We start from the raw sequence: 27,955 nt of genomic DNA, 5'->3' as shown, positions 1-27,955 counted from the left end.
TGGCCAGGTCGCAGTTGCAAATGAGAACTTGTTCTCAACTAGCCTACCTGGTTAAATAAGAGTGAAATAAAATAAATACATCTCATTCATATATACTGTATAACCTGCCCTCAACTAGAGTTGGGCTCTAGATGGAGATAGTTTGGTTGCCAACAGCCATATAAAATACACAGAAGAAGAAGATGGAGATAGAAGGGCTAGAATACGCATCTATGAACGATGCTCTCCAGACCAGGGCAAGGCTCTGTGAAGGGGTTTTAATGTAGGGGTAGGGACGTCCCAAGGATCCCGGATTGCACTGACTAAGCAAGCATCAGGCTGCTGTTAGTTGCTGCATTGACAACTGAAAAGCATCGTGTCAGATGGACCAATGCAGCTGCAATGGAAACATTGGGATAATCTCCAGTAGCTATCTGTCTTGGCTACAAAGCTTTCTTCAGATGTACTCGCACCCCGGAAGTCATCTTTAATCTTCAAGGATCAAATGGAAAAAGCCAAGAACAAGGTATGACTTTTAGCCAGCTAGATAGCTGTTAAGCTAATGAAAACCTTGCAGCGTTCACGTCTCCTGGAATATTCAACTAGCTAGGTGGGTGTATTTTTGTCTAGCTAATTAGTTAGTATTATAGCTGAATAGTTTGACGCAGCTAACGTTAGCTAATTTAAATGGTTAGCCACGTTAGCTGACAACTCATGAGTGGCTGTATTGATTGATTTGCGTGCTAAAACGATGGCTAGCTGACGTGATTAGAAAATAGAGCTAAAAGTAATGTAGTCCGTGTCGTAACTATGTCTGCTAGTTAGTCATATACAAGCACTGGGAAAACAAGCGTTTGGCTAGGTAACAAAATGTTGGCAGCAAGCTATTAGATTGATAGCTGACAAGCAAGGTAAATTGGGTGACATTCTATCAACTGCTCTATTTCAAATGTCATTACATTAGTAACCAATTGTCATGTAATTAAATGTTTGATTCCTTGAACTTGAAGCATGTCACTCATTACCGCATGCAATTTAGAGATTTCTTTAAAGGCCATACTTATTTTTGTTAAAACGCACACTGTTCTCATACAGTAGAATAATTGTGAGTCGATCTTTTATTAACTGACAACTTTATTTGACTTAATGAAATAATACTTTTTGGGCAACCCGACCAAACTCGCATAAATGTTAAATCTGTAATTCTCATTGAAAGTAAGTCTAAAAAGATGTTAAAGTTTCGTTTTTGCATATTTTATACTGAACAAAAATATAAACGCAACGATTTTACTGAGTTATAGTTTATATAAGGAAATCAGTCAATTGAAATAGATTTAATTAGGCCCTAATCTATGGATTTCACATGACTGGGCAGGGTCTTGCCAATGGGAGGGCAGGGGCCAATCTGGGAGCCAGGTCCAACCAATCTGAAATAGTTTCTCCCCACAAAAGGGTTTTATTACAGACAGAAATACTTAGTTTCATCAGCTGTCCGGGTGGCTGGTCTCAGACGATCCCGCAGTTGAAGAAGACGGATGTGGAATTCCTGGGCTGCCGTGGTTACGTGGTCTACGGATGTGAGGCCGGTCGGGCGTACTGCCAAAGTCTCTAAAACAACGTTTTTCTTATGATAGAGAAATTAACATTAAATTCTCTGCCAACAGCTCTGGTGGACATTCCTGCAGTTAGCATGCCAATTGCACTCTCCCTCAACTTGGAGACATTTGTGGCATTGTGTTGTGTGACAAAACAGCACATTTTAGTGGCCTTTCGTTGTCCCCAGCACAAGCTGCACCTGTGTAATGATCATGCTGTTTAATTATCTTCTTGATATTCCACACCTGTCAGGTGGATGGATTATCTTGATAAAAGAGAAATGCACACTAATAGCGACGGAAACTAATTTGTGCACCACATTTGAGAAATAAGCTTTTTGTGCGTATGGAAAATATCTGGGATCTTTTATTTCAGCTCATGAAACATGGGACCAACGCTTTACATTTTTATTTATTTTTTATTTCACCTTTATTTAACCAGGTAGGCTAGTTGAGAACAAGTTCTCATTTGCAACTGCGACCTGGCCAAGATAAAGCATAGCAGTGTGAACAGACAACACATGGAGTAAACAATTAACAAGTCAATAACACAATAGAAAAAAAAGGGGGAGTCTATATACAATGTGTGCAAAAGGCATGAGGAGGTAGGCGAATAATTACAATTTTGCAGATTAACACTGGAGCGATAAATGATCAGATGGTCATGTACAGGTAGAGATATTGGTGTGCAAAGGAGCAGAAAAGTAAATAAACAAAAACAGTATGGGGATGAGGTAGGTAAATTGGGTGGGCTATTTACCGATGGACTATGTACAGCTGCAGCGATCGGTTAGCTGCTCAGATAGCAGATGTTTGAAGTTGGTGAGGGAGATAAAAGTCTCCAACTTCAGCGATTTTTGCAATTCGTTCCAGTCACAGGCAGCAGAGAACTGAAACGAAAGGCGGCCAAATGAGGTGTTGGCTTTAGGGATGATCAGTGAGATACACCTGCTGGAGCGCGTGTTGCCATCGTGACCAGTGAACTGAGATAAGGCGGAGCTTTACCTAGCATGGACTTGTAGATGACCTGGAGCCAGTGGGTCTGGTGACGAATATGTAGCGAGGGCCAGCCGACTAAAGCATACAGGTCGCAGTGGTGGGTGGTATAAGGTGCTTTAGTGACAAAACGGATGGCACTGTGATAAACTGCATCCAGTTTGCTGAGTAGAGTGTTGGAAGCAATTTTGTAGATGACATCGCTGAAGTCGAGGATCGGGAGGATAGTCAGTTTTACTAGGGTAAGTTTGGCGGCGTGAGTGAAGGAGGCTTTGTTGCGGAATAGAAAGCCGACTCTAGATTTGATTTTCGATTGGAGATGTTTGATATGAGTCTGGAAGGAGAGTTTACAGTCTAGCCAGACACCTAGGTACTTATAGATGTCCACATATTCAAGGTCGGAACCATCCAGGGTGGTGATGCTAGTCAGGCGTGCGGGTGCAGGCAGCGAACGGTTGAAAAGCATGCATTTGGTTTTACTAGCGTTTAAGAGCAGTTGGAGGCCACGGAAGGAGTGTTGTATGGCATTGAAGCTCGTTTGGAGGTTAGATAGCACAGTGTCCAAGGACGGGCCGGAAGTATATAGAATGGTGTCGTCTGCGTAGAGGTGGATCAGGGAATCGCCCGCAGCAAGAGCAACATCATTGATATATACAGAGAATTGAACCTTGTGGCACCCCCATAGAGACTGCCAGAGGACCGGACAGCATCTCCGATTTGACACACTGAACTCTGTCTGCAAAGTAGTTGGTGAACCAGGCAAGGCAGTCATCAGAAAAACCGAGGCTACTGAGTCTGCCGATAAGAATATGGTGATTGACAGAATCGAAAGCCTTGGCAAGGTCGATGAAGACGGCTGCACAGTACTGTCTTTTATCGATGGCGGTTATGATATCGTTTAGTACCTTGAGCGTGGCTGAGGTGCACCCGTGACCGGCTCGGAAACCAGATTGCACAGCGGAGAAGGTACGGTGGGATTCGAGATGGTCAGTGACCTGTTTGTTGACTTGGCTTTCGAAGACCTTAGATAGGCAGGGCAGGATGGATATAGGTCTGTAACAGTTTGGGTCCAGGGTGTCTCCCCCTTTGAAGAGGGGGATGACTGCGGCAGCTTTCCAATCCTTGGGGATCTCAGACGATATGAAAGAGAGGTTGAACAGGCTGGTAGTAGGGGTTGCGACAATGGCGGCGGATAGTTTCAGAAATAGAGGGTCCAGATTGTCAAGCCCAGCTGATTTGTACGGGTCCAGGTTTTGCAGCTCTTTCAGAACATCTGCTATCTGTATTTGGGTAAAGGAGAACCTGGAGAGGCTTGGGCAAGTAGCTGCGGGGGGGGCGGAGCTGTTGGCTGAGGTTGGAGTAGCCAGGCGGAAGGCATGGCCAGCCGTTGAGAAATGCTTGTTGAAGTTTTCGATAATCATGGATTTATCGGTGGTGACCGTGTTACCTAGCCTCAGTGCAGTGGGCAGCTGGGAGGAGGTGCTCTTGTTCTCCATGGACTTCACAGTGTCCCAGAACTTTTTGGAGTTGGAGCTACAGGATGCAAATTTCTGCCTGAAGAAGCTGGCCTTAGCTTTCCTGACTGACTGCGTGTATTGGTTCCTGACGTCCCTGAACAGTTGCATATCGCGGGGACTATTCAATGCTATTGCAGTCCGCCACAGGATGTTTTTGTGCTGGTCGAGGGCAGTCAGGTCTGGAGTGAACCAAGAGCTATATCTGTTCTTAGTTCTGTAGAATATATTCAGGGCATAATGCGCAGACAGGGGTATGGTGGGGTGCGGGTACAGCGGAGGTAAGCCCAGGTACTGGGTGATGATGAGAGAGGTTGTATCTCTGGACATGCTGGTTGTAATGGGTGAGGTCACCGCATGTGTGGGAGGTGGGACAAAGGAGGTATCAGGGGTATGAAGAGTGGAACTAGGGGCTCCATTGTAAACTAAAACAATGATGACTAACCTGAACAACAGTATACAAGGCATATTGACATTTGAGAGAGACATACAGCGAGGCATACAGTAATCACAGGTGTTGAATTGGGAGAGCTAGCTAAAACAGTAGGTGAGACAACAACAGCTAATCAGCTAGCACAACAACAGCAGATAAAATGGCGTTGACTAGGCAGGGAGGGTCGGATTAACTACACACAGAGCCTGAGTGTGGCTGTTGCATTTTATATTGTTGTTCGGTATAGTTTTGGTTTTGTACACCAGCTGTTAATACAATATTTTTGGTTCTGGAAAATATATTTCACAGCGCTTTAGATGGTACAATGATTCTCTACACTAGCTTGTTTTGTCACAAACTGAAATTAAGTGAACTATTAGAATTTTAGGCCCCACCAACCAGGAAAAGGTGGGGAAATTTCTGCGTAGTGCATCATTAAGCTATATTTTTATGACCTGCTCTTCAATGTCTTGTCCAATGAATGTGACTTATGCAATAGGTATTAGGCCTAGCCTACAGTGTCTCTGCAGCCTGCCTTTTGGAAAAATGTCCCAAAGTGAAAAATCTTCAGTTCTTGGAAATGTTCCTCTTGCAGTTTGAAAGGAAACCCCTGCCAAACAAAGCACATTCCTAAAGCTGGAGGTTCCCTCAGCACTAGCCCTTGGTCATGACACTCAGTTCCATTATATATAAGTCATTGGACGAAGGCTTCTGTAGGGTAAGTTTTGTTAAGAGCCGCAATGCTTGGTCTGAGCATACACACCATCGCTCGCGGTACGGTTTTGAAACCTTATCTTTCATATCGGCGAGTAATAATAAAAAAAGTTTAATTGATACACACCTTTTATAGGGTTAGTGTTCCCACATGGTCATATTTCCATGTTACAGCGCTTGTTTACAGAAAACAGATGGAAGACGGAGTGGGCTATCTGTGCTAATTAGCTATCTGTGTCTCCGAACACCTGTAAACGGAAGAACGATGCCACAAAGTTGTCACTGAAAAATATTGTTGGCTGCAAATGTGTTAAAGCGGGTTAAAACAGTCAGGGTGTATTTTGGATTTGTGAAAATATTTTGACATGATATGAAAATAGAGGGATTTATGTTTCTAGAACTGGACCATAATTGAGAATCGATTTAGAGGGAGTATTTGGCTGTTTTGGCTTCCAGAGCCAATTCCCCCTTTAAACAGAATATGTTTGTGCATGTGTGATTGTGTCCTCCTTTGTGAGTTGTTCACCAAAATCCCCTAACCTCCCATACAAGACGGTCCTAGCCATGTTTTCTGTTTGCACTGCATAGCACAGTGTTTCCCAATCCAGCATAATAGGTACATGATAGGGTTAACTTGGCTAAGATCAAGTGTAGGGTTGCAAAATTCAGGAACTTTCAATAAATTCCCTGGTTTCCCAAAATCCCATTTGGAGGATCCCGGAACCAGGAGGGAATAAGCAGAAAAATGCGGAATCCTCCAACCAGGATTTCTAGAAAACCAGGGAATTTATTGAAGGTTGCCAGAATTTTGCAACCCTAATCAAGTGTAGTATCTGTTCTTATCAGTTTATCTAATACATCCCCCGTTGGGTGATTACTTATTAAATGGGGTTTTCAAATAGGGAGTGGGAAATGGGAGTTGCTCCACTTATTTAACCTTTATTTAACTGGGCAAGTCAGTTAAGAACAAATTCTTATTTACAATGACGGCCTAGGAACAGTGGGTTAACTGCCTTGTTCAGCATCTACCCGGTATTGGAGTACCCCTGGGAATGGTGCACCACTTTTCAGGGGGTCACCAGAGGGTTGCCAGGTCAAATCTCTGGTCTGAAGTGAGCTGGCAACTGGAGGGTTGCTGCTGGTATCAAATCCTAAATGCCATTGCCAGCTGTTGTGCCCTTGAGAAAGGCACTTAACCCCCCAAAACAACTGCTCAACAGGTGCCCAGTGTGGCAGCCCCCTCCTCCAACCTCTCCTATCCTGTAGAGGTATGTGTATCTTTTGGACGGGTTGAGATAAGTGGAAGTCACATTTCGGTTGGACCTTGTGATCTTAAAAGGAAAAATGTCTTGGTTGGATCTGTTAGGACTGGCTCTTTGGCTTTGGAAGATGTTTGACTGTGAGATCAGAGGTTAGTATACACAGTGTATGTTGACTATAAGAAAGGCCTTGAAGTATTACTTCACACCTGATCCTGATGGTCTACAGAAGACATTCCATCATGTTACTCTATGAAGAGTGAGCATAGACTGAAGGTCAGTTTATTCCCCAGTCTCTGTCACCCAGTCCCATTCATTCATAGTTACAGAAAAGAGCAGCCCTCTAGGTCCAGGTTGTGTGTTTGGGTGATCTGGTTTGACTCACATCTGAGCCACAGACAACTGCTACAGACAACTGTAGCCTACCCAGTATGTGTGTTGAGAGCCCATGTCAGCAGCTGGCAATATGCATTGCACAATCCAAACAGAGGTCAGATGGAGGTGAGAACAGGCCTACCCACACCTGACTGGGATGTATAGGCTTCAGTAAGAACACTCATTGTTGCAAGATGTCCCTATTTCTGTGTTTTTGTTTTGCATTATAGGGGCAACTGTAAAGGAATATTCCAATGCTAAGTTTTACATTAATACTGCCAATAAGTGGAATGTTTGTTACTGTATTGTATTTCCCTTTAGTTATTTCAACATTCACGGTCTGGCCTGTCTCTTTGCCCTCTGGCTGTTCAGGAATGTGTACACTAGATATATTTCAATGGGGGGTCTGAATAAACAAGCACCTCCCCACCACAGGGTTGCAACACACACACACACACACACACACACACACACACACACACACACACACACACACACACTTGCGCACAGCTGAGAAACATTAGGCAGAGTTTAGGCCCACTCCTCATGAGCACAAGCCCTCTGCTGCTCTGCCATAAATGAGGTGAGGGAGGACAACGGGGAACTGTTAGAGAAGCTCTGGAAAGATCTCATAACTCCAGCACAAGGACCAGACAGCGTGTTCTCTTTATTTGCAACTCTTTTTGATGGATTATGTCAGTTAGTCTAAAGACGAAAGAGAATTGAAAGAGTTTTGGCTTCAAGTTGGAATTTCTTAATACGCCAAACAAAAGAGTTTAGGAAAAGTTCACTTTGTCACAGGCACAGATAATTGTCTTTAACCAGAAATGCTCCCTATGTCATTTTATATTTTCAAATGAAGCAAGTATAATATTTACTCTTAACTTTTTGTCGTCTTAATTGATTAAACAATGAGACTTTCCAGGCAGAGAGTTGGTACTTCCATCTGCACCCATCTTAAGAGCAGGCACAAAGATACCCAGAAAGACTGTTTTGGTTTAATGGTCACAGGCTATGCAGTGAGGTATAGTATAGCCAGAAGCAGCAGGTTGGGTTCGATTGTAGGAATCTTAGGGGAGAGCATACAGAAGAAAGGTTTTACTGAGACCCTCCCCCTCGTCTCCGGCAGTATAATTTAAATTTAAACTATGTCCATTTCTCTAAGAACTGTATTGCCTTGCCGATCCTTTTGGAAAGCCATTACCCCACTAATTGGTTCACCCATTTAGCAGATTTTGTTTATTTTTAGGCTATTCTCAGTGCTATTCTCAATGTTACACAACCATTCCTTGAAGACAAAAAGTCAAATGTTCTTGTGCGCAACACCTAGCCTATTTTTCTTACTGCTTGGGGTGATTTTATTTTTTTCAGGATGAAAAAGACTGCCTCATTTGTCCTTTAACACTGTTTTATAAGCTCTGCTGTTATAAAGCCCCAAATACTTTCCCTACCTTGGTCATCATGACAGCAAGGCCAGTTGTCCATGCACCTGGGTGAGATGTGAGCTAATACACATGGATTGTGTATTAAATCTTCATCTGTGACAGTAAGAACTTCTGACCGCAGAACAACCCCAGTTAGACCCAAACCAGCCAGTGACTGCCATCTAGTGGAGTTGACAGGAAACCTGAGACTGAGCAAGATGAATTCCAGAGGAGAAAGCCTTGTTTTCCAGACTTGTGGAGATAAGGTGTTTTCCTTTTTATGGAAACCTCTTTTGTGTGTCCACACTGAGGTGTAAATGTATGGGTATCAGAGAGCCCAGTATGAAGAAGACAGGCAGGCCGGTGGGGACTAAGGCTCAGAGTGGAGAGAGGGGGAAGACTGAAGGCACTGCTACAGGAACCACCGGCAAGGCTGCAGCCAAGACCACCACAACAGCACCACTGTCAAAGGTACACTTCTATTATCTCACTACACTTTTTGTTACTAAGCCAGGTACACTTCTACCATATTATGTATTAGAAACTGGATGGTTCGAGCTCTGAATGCTAATTAGCCATGGTATATCAGACCGTATAGCATGGGTATGACAAAACATTTCTTGTTACTGCTCTAATTACGTTGCGTCGTGCCTAAGAACAGCCCTTAGCTGTGTTTTATTTTGGCCATATGCCACCCCCCCACGCCCCCATGCTTTATTGCTTAAAAATACAATGGCTAACACCCATTTGTACATGTTTACCATGGTACCGAACATTGCTAAGTTATTCTTCTGGTGGCTGGCTGGATCAGTGGGAGTGGTATTAAAGTGATCTTTCTCATGTGATTGTTCTCCAGGTTAAAAGCAATGATGATCTGCTAGCAGCAATGGCAGGGGGAACTCCAGCTACGAACCGCACTGTGACCAAGAATAAGAGGACTGCCTCCACGGGGAACAGCAATGGTAACCCAGACAGTAAACCAAAGACTAGCACAGGTATTATTTGTTTATATCTTTATATTAGTTGACTAACCTCTAATGCTCTAGTATATTTTCATCATATTTATTATTACTCTGCATTTCATGCTTGCTCTCTTTTTACAAGGTTCCTCAGCCAAACGTGTGACGTCCTCGACCTCCAAGGAGCCCAACTCATCAAGGGATCGTCTGCGGACATCCAGAACATCGCCTAGTAAGAAGCAGTCATCAGGGGCAGGGCAGGGAGATGTGGCCCAGGGAAAGTGCTCTCGCAGCCAGCAGCTAGCAGAGTCAGAGGGCCGCATGAACAAGTCTAAATCAGACAGACAGATCAGTGACAAGGTGGCCCTGGAGGCCAAGGTGGAGGACCTGCTGGGTTTGGCCAAGAGCAAAGACGTGGAGATCCTGCACCTACGCAGTGAGCTGAGAGATATGAGGGCTCAGCTGGGCCTGGGACGGGAAGAGGTGCCCCCAGAGGAGGGAGAAGGCGGAAGGGGGGAGGAGAAGTCCCTGGAGAGGGAGGTGTCGGCCATCACAGCAGCGGACGTGGAGTCCACGCTGCTCCTCCTGCAGGATCAGAACCATGCCATCCGTGAGGAGCTGAACCTGTTGAAGAGTGAGAACCGCATGCTGAAGGACCGGCTCAATGCGCTTGGCTTCTCCCTGGAGCAGAGGCTGGATGGCTCTGACAAGCTCTTTAACTACGCCTCCCTGAGCCCAGACCTGGCTGCCAGCAGCAGACACAGCGATGGCAGGTGCACTGGTACCCTTACGTCCTCTGTGGAGGGCTCTGCTCCGGGCTCCCTGGAGGACCTGCTGACGGACCAACAGCACGGTGGTTCATTGGACAACTTGGACAGTGAGTCCAGCGAGGTCTACCAGGGTGTCACATCCAGCGACGACGCCCTGGACGCCCCCTCCGGAGCCTCCTCCTCCTCCGAGTCTGAGAGCCTGCCCAGCCGAGAACGCTCGTGCCGGGGCAGCAGCGGCAACGCCAGCGAGGTGTCTTTGGCCTGCCTGACAGAGCGAATCCACCAAATGGAGGAGAACCAGCACAGCACGGCCGAGGAGCTGCAGGCTACACTACAGGAGCTGGCTGACCTGCAGCAGATCACCCAGGAGCTGAATGGAGAGAACGAAAGGCTAGGGGAAGAGAAGGTAATCCTCATGGACTCTCTGTGTCAGCAGAGCGACAAGCTGGAGCACTACGGCCGGCAGATTGAGTACTTCCGCTCTCTGCTGGACGATCACCACGTGTCCTACGTCCTGGAGGAGGACATCAAGAGCGGCCGCTACATGGAGCTGGAGCAGCGCTACGTGGACCTGGCCGACAACGCCCGCTTCGACAGGGAGCAGCTACTGGGGGTGCAGCAGCACCTCAGCAACACACTAAAGATGGCTGAGCAGGACAACGCCGAGGCCCAGGAGTTGATCGGCGCTCTGAAGGAGAGAAACCACCACATGGAGCGCATCATGGAGTCAGAGAGGCAGGACCGGGGGGCCATGGTGGCAGCGCTGGAGGAGTACAAGGCGGCGGTGAGCAGTGACCAGGTAGAGCTGAGCCGCTGCAGGGCCCAGCTGGACCAGGAGAGGCAGAAGGTGGCTGAGCTCTACTCCATCCACAACTCTGGAGACAAGAGTGACATCTGCCAGCTGCTGGAGGGTGTTCGGCTGGACAAGGAGGAGGCAGAGGGCAGGGCTGCCAAACTGCAGGAGGACCTGGGCCACGCCTGCAGTGATGTCACCAGGCTGCAGGACACCCTCAATAAGGTGAGTCCACGCACACACTATCCTACAGGGGTAGTACACTTTCCTTCATCCAACCCTTTTGATGGTTGCTTCTGTCTCCTGTATCCAACTTGTGAAAAGTTCATAAAAGTCCACTTTCCTCTATACCACCTTAAAGTAACTGTCCAGTGTTTTTAATTCATTATGAGTGAAATAGTTTTCCTTCCAATTTTTTAAATTAAGTATGTTAAAAATCAGCTTTTCTGTGTTTGAATGGTATGGGTCGTACCCAACAGCAGAATGGTGTGGCCGTATACCGGTCATTAAGAATATTCATGACAAGTAAACAGCTGATTGGCCAGCTCAGCAAATGAGCCAACATGACATCACATTATGAGGAAATAGAAAGCATTTTTTAGGTGGGGTTTAAGTATTTGTTTTCTTTAATTTATGCTTATAGGATGAGTCAACAACATTATTTGGGTATGAGTTAACAGAATATGAACTTTTAAAAGTTACATTTTCACTGGACAGTTACTTTAAAGCTTTCATAGAAATGCATCTGTCTGCTCTATGCACTCACTGGTCAGTTTATTAGGTACACCCATCTAGTACTGGGACAGACCCACCTTTTCCTCCAGAACAGCCTGAATTATTTGGGGCATGGATTCTACAAGTTGGAAAAGATCCACAGGAATGTTGGTCTATGCTGATGTGATGGCATCGCATAGTTGCTGCAGATCAGATGGCGGTAGACCACCGCCACCAGCCTATAACATTGACACCAGGCAGGATGGGTCTTTGAATTCATGCTATTTTTGTCAAATCCTGACTCTGCCATCAGAATGACTCAATAGAAATAAATCCATTCTAAATAACAAATTAGTAAATATCGCACCCCGTGTTCAAGAATGGCCCTTTTCTCGCTCATTTTACTTTATTTGAAAACAAATTCATCTCCAAAATATTGTTATTGGCTTAAACAAAGTGATTTATTATTCATTTAGAATTATATGAAAGCCCCTTGGATATTCAACACATTATTAACCCTGTTATTAGCAGGACAATATATATTGGTCATAGCTCCTGATTGGCGCATAATGGGATTGCCTTGCAGTTCTCCAGCTGTATCCATTGAAAGGGTGCAAGGTTAAAGGCATGAGGGCAGGGGGCACGGGATGGGCCGCAGAGCCACGCACAGAAGACCGACCTAGCCCATGGGGAGGGGGGGTGCTTAGTGCCAGTCTGCACGTTAAAAGTAAAACAATGTTACTAATAATGGCATCTTTATGCTTTCGTTAATAAAATAATGATAAAAATACTCTTTCAAAATGCCGATGTTTATTTAGTTATGGATCCATAACAAATTACTAGGGGAATAAATATTGGTGAATTACAGAAATATCCTCTGTAATTATTGGCGGAGAGTCACTTCATATTTTTCAATATACTGTAGGCCTACCGTAGGCGACATGAGTCTCACTAGTGTTGAGTAATGTGCTGTTAAAAGCGGTGTAAGTCTTATTTATTTAAAGAGCATATTGGAGTTAGAAGAAAAAGCCTTCAACTATTTTATCACTGCTCTGAGACGAGCGTGGGGACTGGTCTAAATCAATTAGATTTTTATTTTGACTGAATTTCTGTTTGGGTATTGGTTAGACGACAATTATTCAATTAGGGTGTAGAGATGTTATGCTCTTAGTGTAACCTATATTTAACTAGGCAAGTCCAGTTAAGAACAAATTCTTATTTACAAGGACAGCCGACTCCTTCCTCCCCATCGGGGAATTGAACCCCGGTCTCCCACGTGCCCGCATGACACGGGGATTCTTTAGCTAAATAGCCCAGTACTGTAGCCTACTCCCGACCGTCACGTTGTACAGCACCATTTTTTCCGTTCCATCCTAATGGAAATTCAGAGGGTTTTTCTTGGAATAGAAACACCATTTTTATTAAATGAATTAAGCAAGATTTCTTAATCAGTCCCATATACTATTTTCTTACAAAAAAGGTTTTCAATTCTCTAATACAGCCACTATTGAAGGCTATCAAATGCTTCTCAAAGATGCCCGCTGGTGGTCAAACTAGCACTAACTAGCATTAATGGCACCAGTGGTTCACACTTAAATAACGTGCCATAGAATTCTGCAGCACCATACAAGCTGCGCCGCAACTTTTAAAGGACGAACCACTGTATTCCCTCACTACTGGGGGGGGGGGAGAATGAGTATTCATTTGGGCCATTAGTTAATGAATGAGAGGATTGATTTCTTCTGTCCTGGGTGGTGTGTGCAGCTGGATGGGGAGTACCAGGACTTCCAGGAACAGGTACAGAAGCAGATGGCTGAGCAGAAGCGTGGGCTGGAGAAACAGCGCGGTGAGCTGCTGGAGAAGGAGACTGAGATCGGGGACATGAAGGAGACCATATTTGAGCTGGAGGATGAGGTGGAGCAGCACCGAGCAGTCAAACTCCACGACAACCTCGTCATCACAGACCTGGAGAGTGAGTGGGCTCGGGCCAGGGGGGGAAACATGGCACAGCATCATAGAACCGCGTCATTAAATCACATATCACTGGAGCCACACAATGCATTTTCCACTTTTGCCCACATGGTGGCTGTCAGGCTTCTTGCAGCCTGAGGAAAGTGTGAATAGTCCTCTGTTAGAATAAGAGATTTCTGTACTTGCACCTTTGTTTATTTGTGTGGTTATAAGTCACTCAGGCTAATAAAAGGCACACGTATCTTCCTGTGCTGCGTGTGAATATATCCTGTGGCCTGTTCACATGAACTCAGCCATGTATCTGCTTCCTCCCTCAGACTCTGTGAAAAAACTGCAGGACCAGAAGCATGACATGGAGCGGGAGATTAAGATCCTCCACCGGAGGCTGAGGGTGAGTGGACAGGGCCATCTGAGGACCAGGGTTCACTGACACGGTCAAGCACAACAGCACTATGGTTTGGGCCATGTTCATTACAACTGGAATTCACTAGAAAGCAATATAATGACGTTTGGTTCCCCCAAAAAAATTCTGCCTCAGTATTGAGGGCCGTATCTCATGATGCGCTTGTTTGTTTTGTTTCGCTGTGTGTGTTCAGGAAGAGTCGGCAGAGTGGCGTCAGTTCCAGGCTGATCTGCAGACGGCCGTGGTTATCGCTAATGACATCAAGTCGGAAGCACAGGAGGAGATTGGGGATATGCGTCACCGTCTCCGCGAGGCCCAGGAGAAGAACGAGAAGCTGGGCAAGGAGCTGGAGGAAGTCAAGAACCGCAAGTAAGAGACACTGAGGAACAAGCTGTGCTTGATTCCAAGTGTCTCGTCAGCCGACGCCAGCTGTATTGTGATCATTTTAAAAAATTTAATAATTTAACCAGGTAGGCTAGTTGCAACTGTGACCTGGCCAAGATAAAGCATAGCAATTCGACACAATTCAACAACAGAGTTACACGTGGAATAAACAAACATAGTCAATAATACAGTAGAACAAAGAAAACAAAAAGTCTATATACAGTGAGTGCAAATGAGGTAAGATAAGGGAGTTAAGGCAGTAAATAGGCCATGGTGGTGAAGTAATTACAATATAGCAACTAATTACTGGAATGGTAGATGTGCAGAAGATTAATGTGCAAGTAGAGATACTGGGGTGCAAAGGAGCTAAATAAATAAATACAGTATGGGGATGAGCTAGGTAGATAGATGGGCTGTTTACAGATGGGCAATGTACAGGTGCAGTGATCTGTGAGCTGCTCTGACAGCTGATGCTTAAAGCTAGTGAGGGAGATATGTGTCTCCAGCTTAAGAGATTTTTGCAGTTTGTTCCAGTCATTGGCAGCAGAGAACTGGAAGGTGAGGTGACCAAAGGAGGAATTGGCTTTGGGGGTGACCAGTGAGATATACCTGCTGGAGCACGTGCTATGAGTGGGTGCTGCTATGGTGAGCAGAGATAAGGTGGGGATTTACCTAGCAGAGACTTGTAGATAACCTGTAGCCACTGGGTTTGGCGACGAGTATGAAGCGAGGGCCAACCAATGTGAGTGTACAGGTGGCAATGGTGGGTAGTATATGGGGCTTTGGTGACAAAACGGATGGCACTGTGATAGACTGCATCCAGTTTGTTGAGTAGAGTGTTCTAGGCTATTTTATAGATTACATCACCGAAGTCGAGGATCGGCATGCATGAGTGAAGGATGCTTTGTTGTGAAATAGGAAGCCGATTCTAGATTTAATTTTGGATTGGAGATGCTTAATGTGAGTCTAACCAGACACCTAGGTATTTGTAGTTGTCCACATATTCTAAGTCCGAGTCGTCCAGAGTAGTGATGCTGGACGGGCGGGCAGTGATCGGTTGAATAGCATGCATTTAGTTTTACTTGCGTTTTAAGAGCAGTTGGAGGCCATTAAGGGAGATGTATCTGCAGGTTTGGGTTTAACAGTGATAGTCACATTGATCAAGCTGGATGTGCTGGTCTGTATTTTCATACACATGAAATGGGTGATGTGACACCTGATGTGCCCTTGGTCTGTATGTGTGTGTTTTTGTTTGTCTCCTCAGGCAGGATGAGGAGAGGGGCAGGGTGTATAACTACATGAATGCAGTGGAGAGGGATCTGGCTGCACTTAGGCAGGGTATGGGCCTGAGCCGTCGCTCCTCTACCTCCTCAGAGCCCTCTCCCACCGTCAAAACCCTCATCAAGAGCTTCGACAATGCCTCCTCACAAGGTACCCCAACCTGCGAGTGTAAGATATGGACCCCTTTTCTGACTTCTAATTTGACCTGTACATTCCTAGTAATGAGCCTACCAAGCATCACTGCTCCTTATACAGTGTAGTTCTATTACTGTGGGATTTCTACCTGATGTGACTGATTTGTGTCTTCTTCTGTTCACAACAGGCCTAGTCCCCCCGACCTCTGCCCCTGCTGTCACATTACCACGCACTCCCCTGAGCCCCAGCCCCATGAAGACCCCTCCTGCTGCCGCCATCACACCCATGCAGGTATATCACCTAGAACATTTGACCCACTGACCCATTTCAGTGTGTTTTATTTGCGTGGCGAGCTCTAAATGTAGGCATCTGGTCAAACACACACACAGAATCCCTGGCTTACACTAGACCAGTCATTCACACAGAACTACTTACCAAGGTCTAGATCAAATGGAGTGTTTTTAGAACCCACCAGAGCAGTGTAGGATGGGGAGCGGTGTAGTAGTTAAAGAGTTACTCTGACCACCAGGTCAAGAGTTGTTCTATGTTCCCAGTGTTTATAGACCTCCAATACTCTACAGGGGGCATTTCCTCTTCTGGCACTTTGTCACAGCTGGGCTTGCCTCATACACAGACCGTGAGATGGAACAGACATTGAGTTTTTGATTGAGAGTATTGTCCCATCACTTTAATTCCATTACCTCACTTTCCCTTCACTTACATTTTGGTAATTTTGTGGATTATCTTATCCAGAGTGACTTAGTGTCAGTGCATCCACATCATCCATAGATTCTTTCTCAGTGCATTCAATTGCCCCATAAAAATATTTTTCTCATGTTTTAAACTCTCACACATTTTTGAGAACATAATGAGCTTCATGGCTCAAGGACTACTACCTTTGTCATGAACTTTGCGGTGCTGTACAGTAGACGGACACATTCAGTCAGGCCATGTAATACTGTGGATAAGAGGGGGGAAATCTGAGCCTTCGATATTTTACATGCATTATTCTAGTAGAGAATCTGGTGTTCTCATATAAAAGGATCAGAGTTCAGGGGGAGATGGGTTTTTCTGTTTCCTCATATACAACTTTCATAAGTCTTCAGTCTTGTTGTTGCATCTTTCTTTTTTTTACCTCCTCTGCAGTCACGGGATTATTGCCAGTGGCTGGCTGCTAGTGCTGCTGTCAAAATGATCTCCTCAAGCTGGGCCTTTTTCCAGAAATGGCAAACAGTAGGCTACTTCTTTTTGGGAGGATGAAGACATTTTGTATGTGAGAGTTTTAATCAAATGATTGTTGGTCTATTTCAGAGACAGTCCATAACTGGGTCCATCTCAGCAGCCAAACCCCTCTCCTCTCTGAATGACAAAAGGCCCAGCTACACAGACATCAGCATGCCAGGTGAGTCAGTAGCACAAACCAAGCTCCATGTCTGGATCTCATTCGGTCTCTCTTGAACAAAATGAGAGAGGCGTTTTAATGTCACAGGAAAATAATACAATTTCATCTTGGACATTAGACCTCGGTGAGTCCTCATATTATGTGGCTATATCTCAGCGAGTGTGTTGGTGCCTTGCCTTAAGCAGGGGGGTTGGTGTAATTAGCCCCTGAGGAGGCGAGTGTGCAGTCAGTCAGCAGAGCTTCATGTTGACTTTAATATGGTGAGGGAGGTGTAACAAAGCACCATGGGTGAGTAAACATGAAGCCCTGCTAACTTCATGTTCAAAGGCCTATAAATGTGAACGTACTATAGTGGTCACAGCCTCCAATGTTTCGTTTAATGTCCCGGCTGTTTTCTTGCATGGAAAATTAACTTCCTTCCATGGTGCTTGACAGTTCCAGGCCTGGAATGTTGCTTTTGACCCCACATCCCTCTTGCTTGAAAGTCATATTTGTTTCTTGACTGGTTGTGGGGTTGTTAATATTGCCACTGTCCTTCCCTCCACAGCAGAGCATCATCTTAGGGGCTCCTCTGCCAGCCGCCCTGCCTCTGCTCTGCAGAGGGTCTCAAACATGGACTCATCTAAGGCCATGGCCATATCAGGTATCAAAGTCATGGAAATAGGAATTGACCTTGAAATAAATCTGCAATTCTTCTAAATGGTTGCCAGTAAAATTAAGTGCATTTTGAGAAAGAAATCAATGACATTTGACAAAATATTTGATTGAATTGCTTCCCCTACCATGCACACACAGCACAGATCAGACTTTTCAGGTGTCACTTGCTGTGAAGACGTGTCAGCCACACTGTATGGTTGTCTGTTTGTGTGGTGGCCAGTGTCCCGCAGGAGCAGTGAGGAGATGAAGAGGGACATCTCTGCCCCTGAGGGTGGCACCTCGTCCTCTCTGATGGCCATGGGCTCTGCTTCCTCCCTGTCCTCCTCCTCTCCCACCGCCTCCGTCACCCCCACTGCACGCAGCCGCCTCCGGTAACAGCCTTACCAGCTCCATACTTTCATACCATACATAGGAGTCCACTAAGTCCTTTGTATGGTTAACATTCTATTTTTACCAGTTTTGTTTTCGAGACCACTTAAAGCAATTCTGATTCAATCGAGTCAAACCCAAGACCGGGAGTGGTTCGAGAGTGTGTCAAGACCGGGAGGGGTTCGAGAGTGTGTCAAGACCGGGAGGGGTTCGAGAGTGTGTCAAGACCGGACCAGAAAAATGCACAAAAAGTCCAATTCAAGACCATGATTGTAATTGTGTCAAATCGCCACCATAATAAGAGTTGAAAATGTCCAGTGTTTCTGTGTGTTTATATTTAGACATTCAGAATGCAAGCTGAGGGCAAATAGGGAGCCACTCTACAACTTCCCCAGTCTCAACTTACTAATAGTGAGAATGCTAGCAAAGCAAGGAAATTCTGGCGAGCGCAAACAAAGCTTGAGGATATTTTTTCAACAGAAGTAAAGGACAGTAATGTTAAAGTAGGAAGCCCAGGTAGGTAAAAAGCTATTAATGTGTCCTAAATTAAGTGTGGATAGTAGGCCTGATCAAGTGGTTTTATGCGCTTACTGAATAGGAGCTGATAATTATTAATGGTCTCGGGAAGAAATGACGAGTCCTGATTTGTCCGAGACCTAGTCGAGACTGAGACACTCTGTGTGGTCTGGAGACCGGTCTCGAGTACTACAACACTGATTTTGACTATAGCATTTAGGCTTCAATGGACTTTGTGGACTAGCCAGGTACATGGAATCTGGATATGTGTATTAATTCAAATGACTCTGCCCTTTCCTATGTGATTTGTGTTCAGAGAGGAGCGGAAGGACCCCCTCTCAGCCCTGGCCCGGGAGTATGGGGGTTCCAAGAGGAACGCACTGCTCAAGTGGTGCCAGAAGAAGACTGAGGGGTACCAGGTATGTGTCGTTCAGTCAGAACAGACCTGTTGGGATGAGAATGAAATCTCGGGTCATTTCACCTCTCATGTCACTGACTCGCCTGTTGATAATCATTTATTTAGTTAAATATCTCAACAGTGAGACTGATCCAATGGATGTTTTTTTTTTTAGAAGTTAAAATATCTGGTGTGAGGTTCATTAATGACAGTCTAATTCAATAGCGTTGAATAGCGTCAGAATGTCCTTTATTCCTCCAGTGTCTAGTTGATTGAGTTTTAAGAGCCCCTCTCAGACACCTATATCAGTGCATCCTTTATGCTCTCCTTTTCAAGTCCTAAACCATTCTCGATGTTATGAGGACTTGTCAGTTTTATTGTGTTGTCCTTATAGTTCCTCTCCTACTCTAAAGCATGGGATTGGACCAACAGTGCCTGGGAACGGCTTCAAGCGTCATCCAGAGAGGGAATAAACATTTAGCTACTATAAATCAACTATATTGATTTGTTGAATTTGCTATCTAGGGCACGTTTTTAAGACTCAGTCTATCATATTGAAACAGCTTTGTTTTCAATGGTCTTGTTGGTTCTGGTGCAGAGAGTGAATGGTCGTCATGGTTCCCCCTTTACAGAGGTCCTCTTCAGGAATTGTGCCAAATTACACACGTCCTTTCAACTGCCTGACAGAAAAGCTGTGGTTTGCCTGGATGGGAGGAGAGCATTGGGATGTAATGCATTGCGCTAGTGGGATGGAAACTAACCATCTTTGTTTTTTGTGGGGAATTATTTTGTTGTTGTTGTAGCTGAGGAAACAATCCTGCCAGGATTATAATGTGCTAACAGAAATCTAGTTTCTATCGCACTCTTTCTCTCTACCACACTTGCTGTCTCGACCAACTAAGTGCTCGGCTATGAAAAGCCAACTTATATTTACTCCTGAGGTGCTGACCTGTTACACCTTCTATAACCACTGATTATTATTTTACCCTGCTAGTCATCTTATCTGCTGGTCATCTATGAACATCTTGAACTATCTGGCCTTAATGGTCATGTACTCTTTTAATCTCCAGCCGGCAAAGCCAGAAGAGAACTGGCCACCCCTCTGAGCCTGGTTCCTCTCTAGGTTCCTGTCTTTCTAGGGAGTTTTTCCTAGCCCCTGTGCTTCTACATCTGCATTGCTATATCTGTATAAGCACTTTGTGACAGCTGCTGATGTAAAAAGGCTTTATAAAATATATTTGATTGATCGTTTCATCTGGTCAGATTAACTTGAGCAGACACATCATACTCAATCAGCATACACTAAGTATACAAAACATTTAATAACACTAGCGCTTTCATGACAGACTGACCAGGTGAAAGCTATGATCCCTTATAAATGTCACTTGTTAAATCCACTTCAATCACTGTATGAAGGGTAGGAGATGGGTTAAAGAAGGACTTTTTAAGCCTTGAGACAATTGAGACATGGATTGTGTACAGTACGTGTGCCATTCAGAAGGTGAATGGGCAAGACAAAAGATTTACAGTGCATTCGGAAGGTAATGACCTTTTTCCACATTTTATGTTACAGCCTTATTTTAAAGTTGATAGATAAATAAAAACTCTACACACAGTATCCAATAATGACAAAGCGAAAACAGGTTTTTAGACATTTTGAACATTTCAAAAACCGTTACCTTATTAACATAAGTATTCAGACCCTTTGCTATGAGACTTGAAATTGAGCTCAGGTGCATCCTGTTTCCATTGATCATCCTTGTGACGTTTCTACAACTTGACTGGAGTCCACCTGAGGTAAATTAAATTGATTGGACATGATTTGGAAAGGCACACACCTGTCTATATAAGGTCCCACAGTTGACCGTGCATGTCAGAGCAAAAACCAATGATGAAGACCGCTTGTCTGTCAATGTTGGTTATTGAATTATTTCATCTGAGCTCCTAGGGTGTGCAGCTCTCCTTTTTCAAGTGTTCTACTCCACTAACTAGCATCTCGCCTAAACATGTGTGAGTTTATTTAGCTTCCAGAGCAAAAACCAAGCTATGAGGTCAAAATAATTGTCTGTAGAGCTCAGTCAGGCTTGTGTCGAGGCACAGATCTGGGGAAGGGTACCAAAACATTTCTGCAGCATTGAAGGTCTCCAAGAACACAGTGGCTTCCATCATTCTTAAATGGAAGAAGTTTGGAACCACCAAGACCCTTCCTAGAGCTGGCCACCTGGCCAAACTGAGAAATCGGGGGAGAAGGGCTTTGGTCAGGGAGGTGACCAGGAACCTGATGGTCACTCTGACAGAGCTCCAGAGGTCCTCTGTGGAGTTGGGAGAACCTTCCAGAAGGACTCCACCAGACAGAAACCAGTCCTCAGTAAAAGCCACATGACAGCCCGCTTGGAATTTGCCAAAAGGCACCTAAAGGAAACTGACCATGAGAAACACGATTCTCTGGTCTGATGAAACCAAGACTGAACTCTTTGGCCTGAATGCCAAGCGTCACATCTGGAGGAAACCTGGCACCATCCCTACCGTGAAGCAAGGAGGTTGCAGCATCACGCTGTGGGGATGTTTTTTAGCGGCAGGGACTGGGAGACTAGTCAGGATCGAGGGAAAGATGAACAAAGCAAAGTACAGAGATCCTTGATGAAAACCTGTTCCAGAACGCTCAGGACCTCCGACTGGGCAAAGGTTCACCTTCCAACAGGACAACGACCCTAAGCACTCAGCTATGACAATGCAGGAGTAGCGTCCGGACAAGCCTCTGAATGTCCTTGAGTAGCCCAACCAGAGCCCGGACTTGAACCTGATCAAACATCTATGGAGGGACCTGAAAATAGCTGTGCAGCGACGCTCACCATCCAACCTGACAGAGCTTGAGAGGATCTGCAGAGAAGAATGGGAGAAACACCCCAAATACAGGTGTGCCAAGCTTGTAACGTCATACCTAAGAAGACTCAAGGCTGTAATCGCTGTCAAAGGTGCTTCAACAAAGTTCTGAGTACAGGATCTAAATACTTATGTAAATGTGATGTGTCAAGAACTGCAACGCTGCTGGGTTTTTCACACTCAAAAGTTTCCCTTGTGTATCAAGAATGGTCCCCCATCCAAAGGAAATCCAGCCAACTTGACACAACTGTGGGAATCATTGGAGTCAACATGGGCCAGCATCCCTGTGGAACGCTTTCGACACCTTGTAGAGTGCATGACCTGATGCATTGAGACTGTTCTGAGGGCAAAGAGGAGCAACTCAATATTTGCAATGTGTTCTTAATGTTTTGTACACTCGGTGTATACGACCTCATCCTTCAGAGAAACGAGGTCATTCTCATAAAACAGCTTGTTCTTGGGGAACACAAGCCTGTTTATTTGAGACATTATAGCCACCAGTAGGATGAGGCAGCATGGTGCTTTTAGGACCAACGTCTGGGACCTGACCCAGTTATATATTGTATTATCAATATCAAACTCCTCCTGCATCCCACATGTCTTTACACTGTACATTTGCACTACAATGAAAATAACCCTTTGCCCCTCTTTCTGGCAGAACATCGACATAACAAACTTCAGCAGCAGCTGGAACGACGGCCTTGCGTTCTGTGCTGTGCTACACACCTACCTGCCTGCTCACATCCCCTACCAGGAGCTCACGAGCCAGGACAAGGCAAGCCTACCTCCTACTATGGTGGTGGTGATGATGATGAGTAACAATGTGTCAAAGAACTATATCCAGATTTCCATCCAACCATTACATGTGGAAGAATTACCTGACTAAAATAAGTCACAACAGGGCTTATGGGAACAGGAAATGTTGGTGCAAATTCACAAATGTCGATAGACAATTTGTTTCGTTTGACCTGGTGGGATCTTTTTGTGACTAAAATGAATTATTCAAGAAATGCAGTGGAAATGCCTTTATGTGCAAATATTGATATAATAACATCATATCGAAGTAAACTCGGAGTCACAAGATAATATGGGCCTACCACCACCACACGGAAAAGCATCAAAAGTTTATTTGTGGTTAAGTGTACGGTAATCATGCAAATTTACAATAGGCTAAATATCAAAGGTAGGCTATTCTGTGAATGCTGATGACATGATGATCGGTGCTCGGCTGCCAAATATTAAATAAAAATCTTGCTCTTTTAAAATCATATAACCCCCTGTCCACTTTCAGCCAAGTCTAGAGAGCGTGTGCTGAAACCAGGTTGTGCAAGTTTGCTATTTATCGCAACAATTTTTGTGACAAAATCATCATTAGAGTTGAAGTTGCGATGGAAGCCCATTTTAACTTAGTTTTTTTATTCGGTACATGGGAACATAACCACAAGTAATTTTTATGTGCACCATGTCGGCACGCGCGTACCTTTATCTGCACCATGTCGGCACGCGCGTACCTTTATCTGCACCATGTCGGCACGCGCGTACCTTTATCTGCCCCATGTCGGCACGCGCGTACCTTTATCTGCACGCGCGTACCTTTATCTGCACCATGTCGGTACCTTTATCTGCACCATGTCAGTTTGATGGAAATTCTGGTGGGAAAATGTGCATATTGTTTTATGTAGATTTTTGAATATTTACATAAATCTCTCACCAATTGGATGAGAACCTAGCTATTGTTTACAGTTGTCTCATTAATCTGTCATCAGGGATCATTAGTGTGTTTTTGTCTCCCTATCTTTAGAGGCAAAATTTCACACTAGCCTTCCAGGCTGCAGAGAGTGTGGGGATCAAGTCCACTCTGGTAAGTGAAAGATTAACTGAACTGAATATTTTCACAGGATTATATTCAAAACTATATCTGACAGCTTAAAAGAAAATCTAATTTTGAATAGAGAATCTTTCAGGCTCATTTCACCTTTAAAAATCACCACAATGTCACTGGCAAGGTTGTGAATTGTGGCCTGCTATTCTATTGCATGTTGAGGATGGTATGTTTTCTGTGAGGCATTGAGATTGTGGACTGTATAGGCTCTTATAGGCAGACTCCTGTAGAGAGGATCTTTAGGATGAAACTGCCTTCATTGAGCAGGCTTGCAGGTGCGGTTTCATAGTATCACCTGGACTGCTATTTTAGCCCTTTTCACAAAATAAGTCCTCGCATGAGTGTATATCACTATCCATAGCTAGGTATAAAGCAGGCCCTGTGTGAATTGTCCTGACATTTGTTTTATGGGTTCACTTGGTTCCAGAAATAGAAGATGCAAGCTCTTATTTTCAGAATTTATGCCACAAAAGCACTTTTCTGACCTCCACAGTTATTTCTAGTCAGATTGTGGAACTCTGACCTAGACAACAACAGCATGTTATTTCAAGTTTTTATGTACAGTGCCTTGCGAAAGTATTCGGCCCCCTTGAACTTTGCGACCTTTTGCCACATTTCAGGCTTCAAACATAAAGATATAAAACTGTATTTTTTTGTGAAGAATCAACAACAAGTGGGACACAATCATGAAGTGGAACGACGTTTATTGGATATTTCAAACTTTTTTAACAAATCAAAAACTGAATAATTGGGCGTGCAAAATTATTCAGCCCCTTTACTTTCAGTGCAGCAAACTCTCTCCAGAAGTTCAGTGAGGATCTCTGAATGATCCAATGTTGACCTAAATGACTAATGATGATAAATACAATCCACCTGTGTGTCATCAAGTCTCCGTATAAATGCACCTGCACTGTGATAGTCTCAGAGGTCCGTTAAAAGCGCAGAGAGCATCATGAAGAACAAGGAACACACCAGGCAGGTCCGAGATATTGTTGTGAAGAAGTTTAAAGCCGGATTTGGATACAAAAAGATTTCCCAAGCTTTAAACATCCCAAGGAGCACTGTGCAAGCGATAATATTGAAATGGAAGGAGTATCAGACCACTGCAAATCTACCAAGACCTGGCCGTCCCTCTAAACTTTCAGCTCATACAAGGAGAAGACTGATCAGAGATGCAGCCAAGAGGCCCATGATCACTCTGGATGAACTGCAGAGATCTACAGCTGAGGTGGGAGACTCTGTCCATAGGACAACAATCAGTCGTATATTGCACAAATCTGGCCTTTATGGAAAAGTGGCAAGAAGAAAGCCATTTCTTAAAGATATCCATAAAAAGTGTCGTTTAAAGTTTGCCACAAGCCACCTGGGAGACACACCAAACATGTGGAAGAAGGTGCTCTGGTCAGATGAAACCAAAATTGAACTTTTTGGCAACAATGCAAAACGTTATGTTTGGCGTAAAAGCAACACAGCTGAACACACCATCCCCACTGTCAAACATGGTGGTGGCAGCATCATGGTTTGGGCTTGCTTTTCTTCAGCAGGGACAGGGAAGATGGTTAAAATTGATGGGAAGATGGATGGAGCCAAATACAGGACCATTCTGGAAGAAAACCTGATGGAGTCTGCAAAAGACCTGAAACTGGGACGGAGATTTGTCTTCCAACAAGACAATGATCCAAAACAAAGCAAAATCTACAATGGAATGGTTCAAAAATAAACATATCCAGGTGTTAGAATGGCCAAGTCAAAGTCCAGACCTGAATCCAATCGAGAATCTGTGGAAAGAACTGAAAACTGCTGTTCACAAATGCTCTCCATCCAACCTCACTGAGCTCGAGCTGTTTTGCAAGGAGGAATGGGAAAAAATGTCAGTCTCTCGATGTGCAAAACTGATAGAGACATACCCCAAGCGACTTACAGCTGTAATCGCAGCAAAAGGTGGCGCTACAAAGTATTAACTTAAGGGGGCTGAATAATTTTGCAATTTTTCAGTTTTTGATTTGTTAAAGTTTGAAATATCCAATAAATGTCGTTCCACTTCATGATTGTGTCCCACTTGTTGTTGATTCTTCACAAAAAAATACAGTTTTATATCTTTGTTTGAAGCCTGAAATGTGGCAAAAGGTCGCAAAGTTCAAGGGGGCCGAATACTTTCGCAAGGCACTGTAAATAAATGATACAAAGATGAACAAATGGCAAGGACTTTTTCCAAGGCATTATGTGTCTTAACGACAAAGCTTCTGTCACCCCCGTGGTCTCATTCTCTGCTGCAGGACCTGAATGAGATGGCCAGTACTGAGAGACCAGACTGGCAGAGTGTGATGACCTACGTCACGGCCATCTACAAGTACTTTGAGACCTGATGTGATTTCCCCACCCAACACTGCAAGCACAACCTGCAGCCCTGCTCGGAAGCTCCTCTGACCTCACTGCACCTCCAACACTTCAACTCGACATTCAACTCTGGTGTTATAGCTCACTTCACTGAACCACCCTTCATCCCAGCCGTGCCACACGCCGGCCACTCTGTCTCTGGTCTAGAGGCCTGCTAGATTTGAATCGCCATAAGAAACATACAAATAAGCTCACTGCAAGCTATTCATAATATTGCTATTGTGAACAGTCTTGCCCTTTTCACTGACACCTTACGTGTGATGGACACACAGCTTAAGGCCACTTCAAGCACCTATTCAGGGCCTGCTCTGTTGGGGATTCTATTTTTACTCTGATCCATTACTGGATAACCCGGTTGAGATGACCCTTAATCCAAATGATCTGGTTAAACCAGTTGGAGAACATGCTACAGACTCTCCCAGTCGTTGTGCCTTGCACCCAGCCTTTACTCTTCTAGCCAAGGGGTTATCCAAAATGTTTCAGCCAAACCATACCCATTGTGTGTAGTATGTTCATGGCACTTATTTTCTATGGAAATAAGAGGGACAAATGTAACACTTTGTCAGGTGCAGGTTCATCTTTTATCATGGATTAAGTGCCTGTTTAAATTGCATCACTGACTTCCTAAGAGAGGTTGTAGCAAAAATGTCTCAATGAAACTGTTTCAATGCTCCATGCTTTCAAAGCATCTTTGGAGAAATCGAAGTGAAGCTTTTTAGAAACACTAGTTTAGAAACACTAGTTATTGAGCAGTTATATGAAAAACACTAGCTACATCATAAGGGATAAAGCTGTCAGGTGCTCTCACGATCACCTGTTAGATTCAAGCTACAATGTTGATGTGCTTTTGGTCTGTTTTTAGGAGCGTGAACATTGCTACAGTAGCATTTTGTATTGGTAACAGAGACCAATGAACTATACGGGACCAACACAATGCCTCTCCGTGACAGCTTTCTCACACAGAACTGTCTTAATCCTGAACCAAAAAAGGAATGTGTTTTTTCTTTATGTGAAGTCCAGGGCTAGACTTGGCAAAAGCCCTGCTTCTTGGTGATTTGATTGGACTGTTTGGCCAGGATGTTGAGTCTCAAGGTTGAACATTCTTCATAGTCACTTTTGTTGTCGTCATCAATCAAGATTGGGAAAGTTTTTCAACTGCAAAATGGATCAGTTTTGCTGCTGGACCCAAATGTATTAACATATTGTTAGTGTTGACACATTACTTCCACCAACGGCAGACTGATTTGCATTCACATTGAACTCCCAGGATTGTTCACAGTCCAGTGCTCTTGAACTATAAGATTGATGTGTTATTAGATACTCTAAGCTCAACTCACAATGGATTTAACTAATCGTGTGTGTGTGTGTGTGTGTGTGTGTGTGTGTGTAAACAAAACTTTTTGTAAGTTGATATATTCCATCTTGCCAGTAACATTTACCTAGCCTACAAAGAAATTTGCACAGCAAATTATAACTACAAGAAATGCTTAAGTAACACCTATGTAAATGATATATCTGTGCTATCTTCACCCATTTTACTTCATTGATATAAAGCCTTACTAACATTAATGTGGAACTCAATTCTATGTAGTTTACATACTTGGCAAGAAAGATATTGGAATGAAGAATGACTGTCATGTTATTGTGCCTCTGCTTATTAGTTTCTGTGGGTTTATTAGTGTGGTTTAATCCACCATCCAGTATAGCGAGGCAAGTGTTAGAAATGTTAAAGGACATTATATATACAAAGTAT

General features: G+C 44.3%; 2 protein-coding genes and 1 non-coding gene across 9 annotated transcripts in view; 2 read left to right on the top strand and 1 right to left on the bottom strand.

Annotated features, from left to right (window-relative positions):
- Positions 1-27,955, bottom strand: part of LOC110525522 — a 500,086-nt gene that overhangs the window by 437,113 nt on the left and 35,018 nt on the right. The window lies entirely within an intron of this gene.
- LOC110525523 (cytospin-A) overlaps positions 280-27,955 on the top strand; it is a 46,494-nt gene continuing 18,818 nt past the window's right edge. Inside the window, exons 1-16 of one of the 7 annotated variants that reach the window (XM_036979649.1) lie at positions 280-505; positions 8,622-8,760; positions 9,146-9,284; positions 9,394-11,036; positions 13,290-13,497; positions 13,814-13,887; positions 14,093-14,268; positions 15,548-15,732; positions 15,887-15,990; positions 17,011-17,101; positions 17,649-17,744; positions 17,979-18,129; positions 18,960-19,062; positions 22,582-22,698; positions 23,725-23,784; positions 26,082-27,580. In XM_036979649.1, the coding sequence (XP_036835544.1) occupies positions 8,632-8,760; positions 9,146-9,284; positions 9,394-11,036; positions 13,290-13,497; positions 13,814-13,887; positions 14,093-14,268; positions 15,548-15,732; positions 15,887-15,990; positions 17,011-17,101; positions 17,649-17,744; positions 17,979-18,129; positions 18,960-19,062; positions 22,582-22,698; positions 23,725-23,784; positions 26,082-26,171 (3,366 nt within the window). In that variant the 5' untranslated portion in view covers positions 280-505; positions 8,622-8,631 and the 3' untranslated portion in view covers positions 26,172-27,580. Of the gene's footprint in view, positions 506-4,613; positions 8,761-9,145; positions 9,285-9,393; positions 11,037-13,289; positions 13,498-13,813; positions 13,888-14,092; positions 14,269-15,547; positions 15,733-15,886; positions 15,991-17,010; positions 17,102-17,648; positions 17,745-17,896; positions 17,959-17,978; positions 18,130-18,959; positions 19,063-22,581; positions 22,699-23,724; positions 23,785-26,081; positions 27,581-27,955 lie in introns of those variants that run through there. The other 6 variants (XM_021605706.2, XM_021605707.2, XM_021605705.2 and 3 more) reach the window with 6 other exon arrangements.
- On the top strand, positions 6,017-6,208 carry LOC118965095. Its single transcript, XR_005052429.1, has one exon. It is a non-coding gene; the product is annotated as a U2 spliceosomal RNA (small nuclear RNA).

Source organism: Oncorhynchus mykiss, chromosome 6 (assembly GCF_013265735.2).
Source record: "Oncorhynchus mykiss isolate Arlee chromosome 6, USDA_OmykA_1.1, whole genome shotgun sequence".
NCBI classification, from domain to species: Eukaryota; Metazoa; Chordata; class Actinopteri; order Salmoniformes; family Salmonidae; genus Oncorhynchus; species Oncorhynchus mykiss.
The sequence above is the reverse complement of the archived record's forward strand: the minus strand, read 5'-3'. Positions and strand labels throughout refer to the sequence as shown.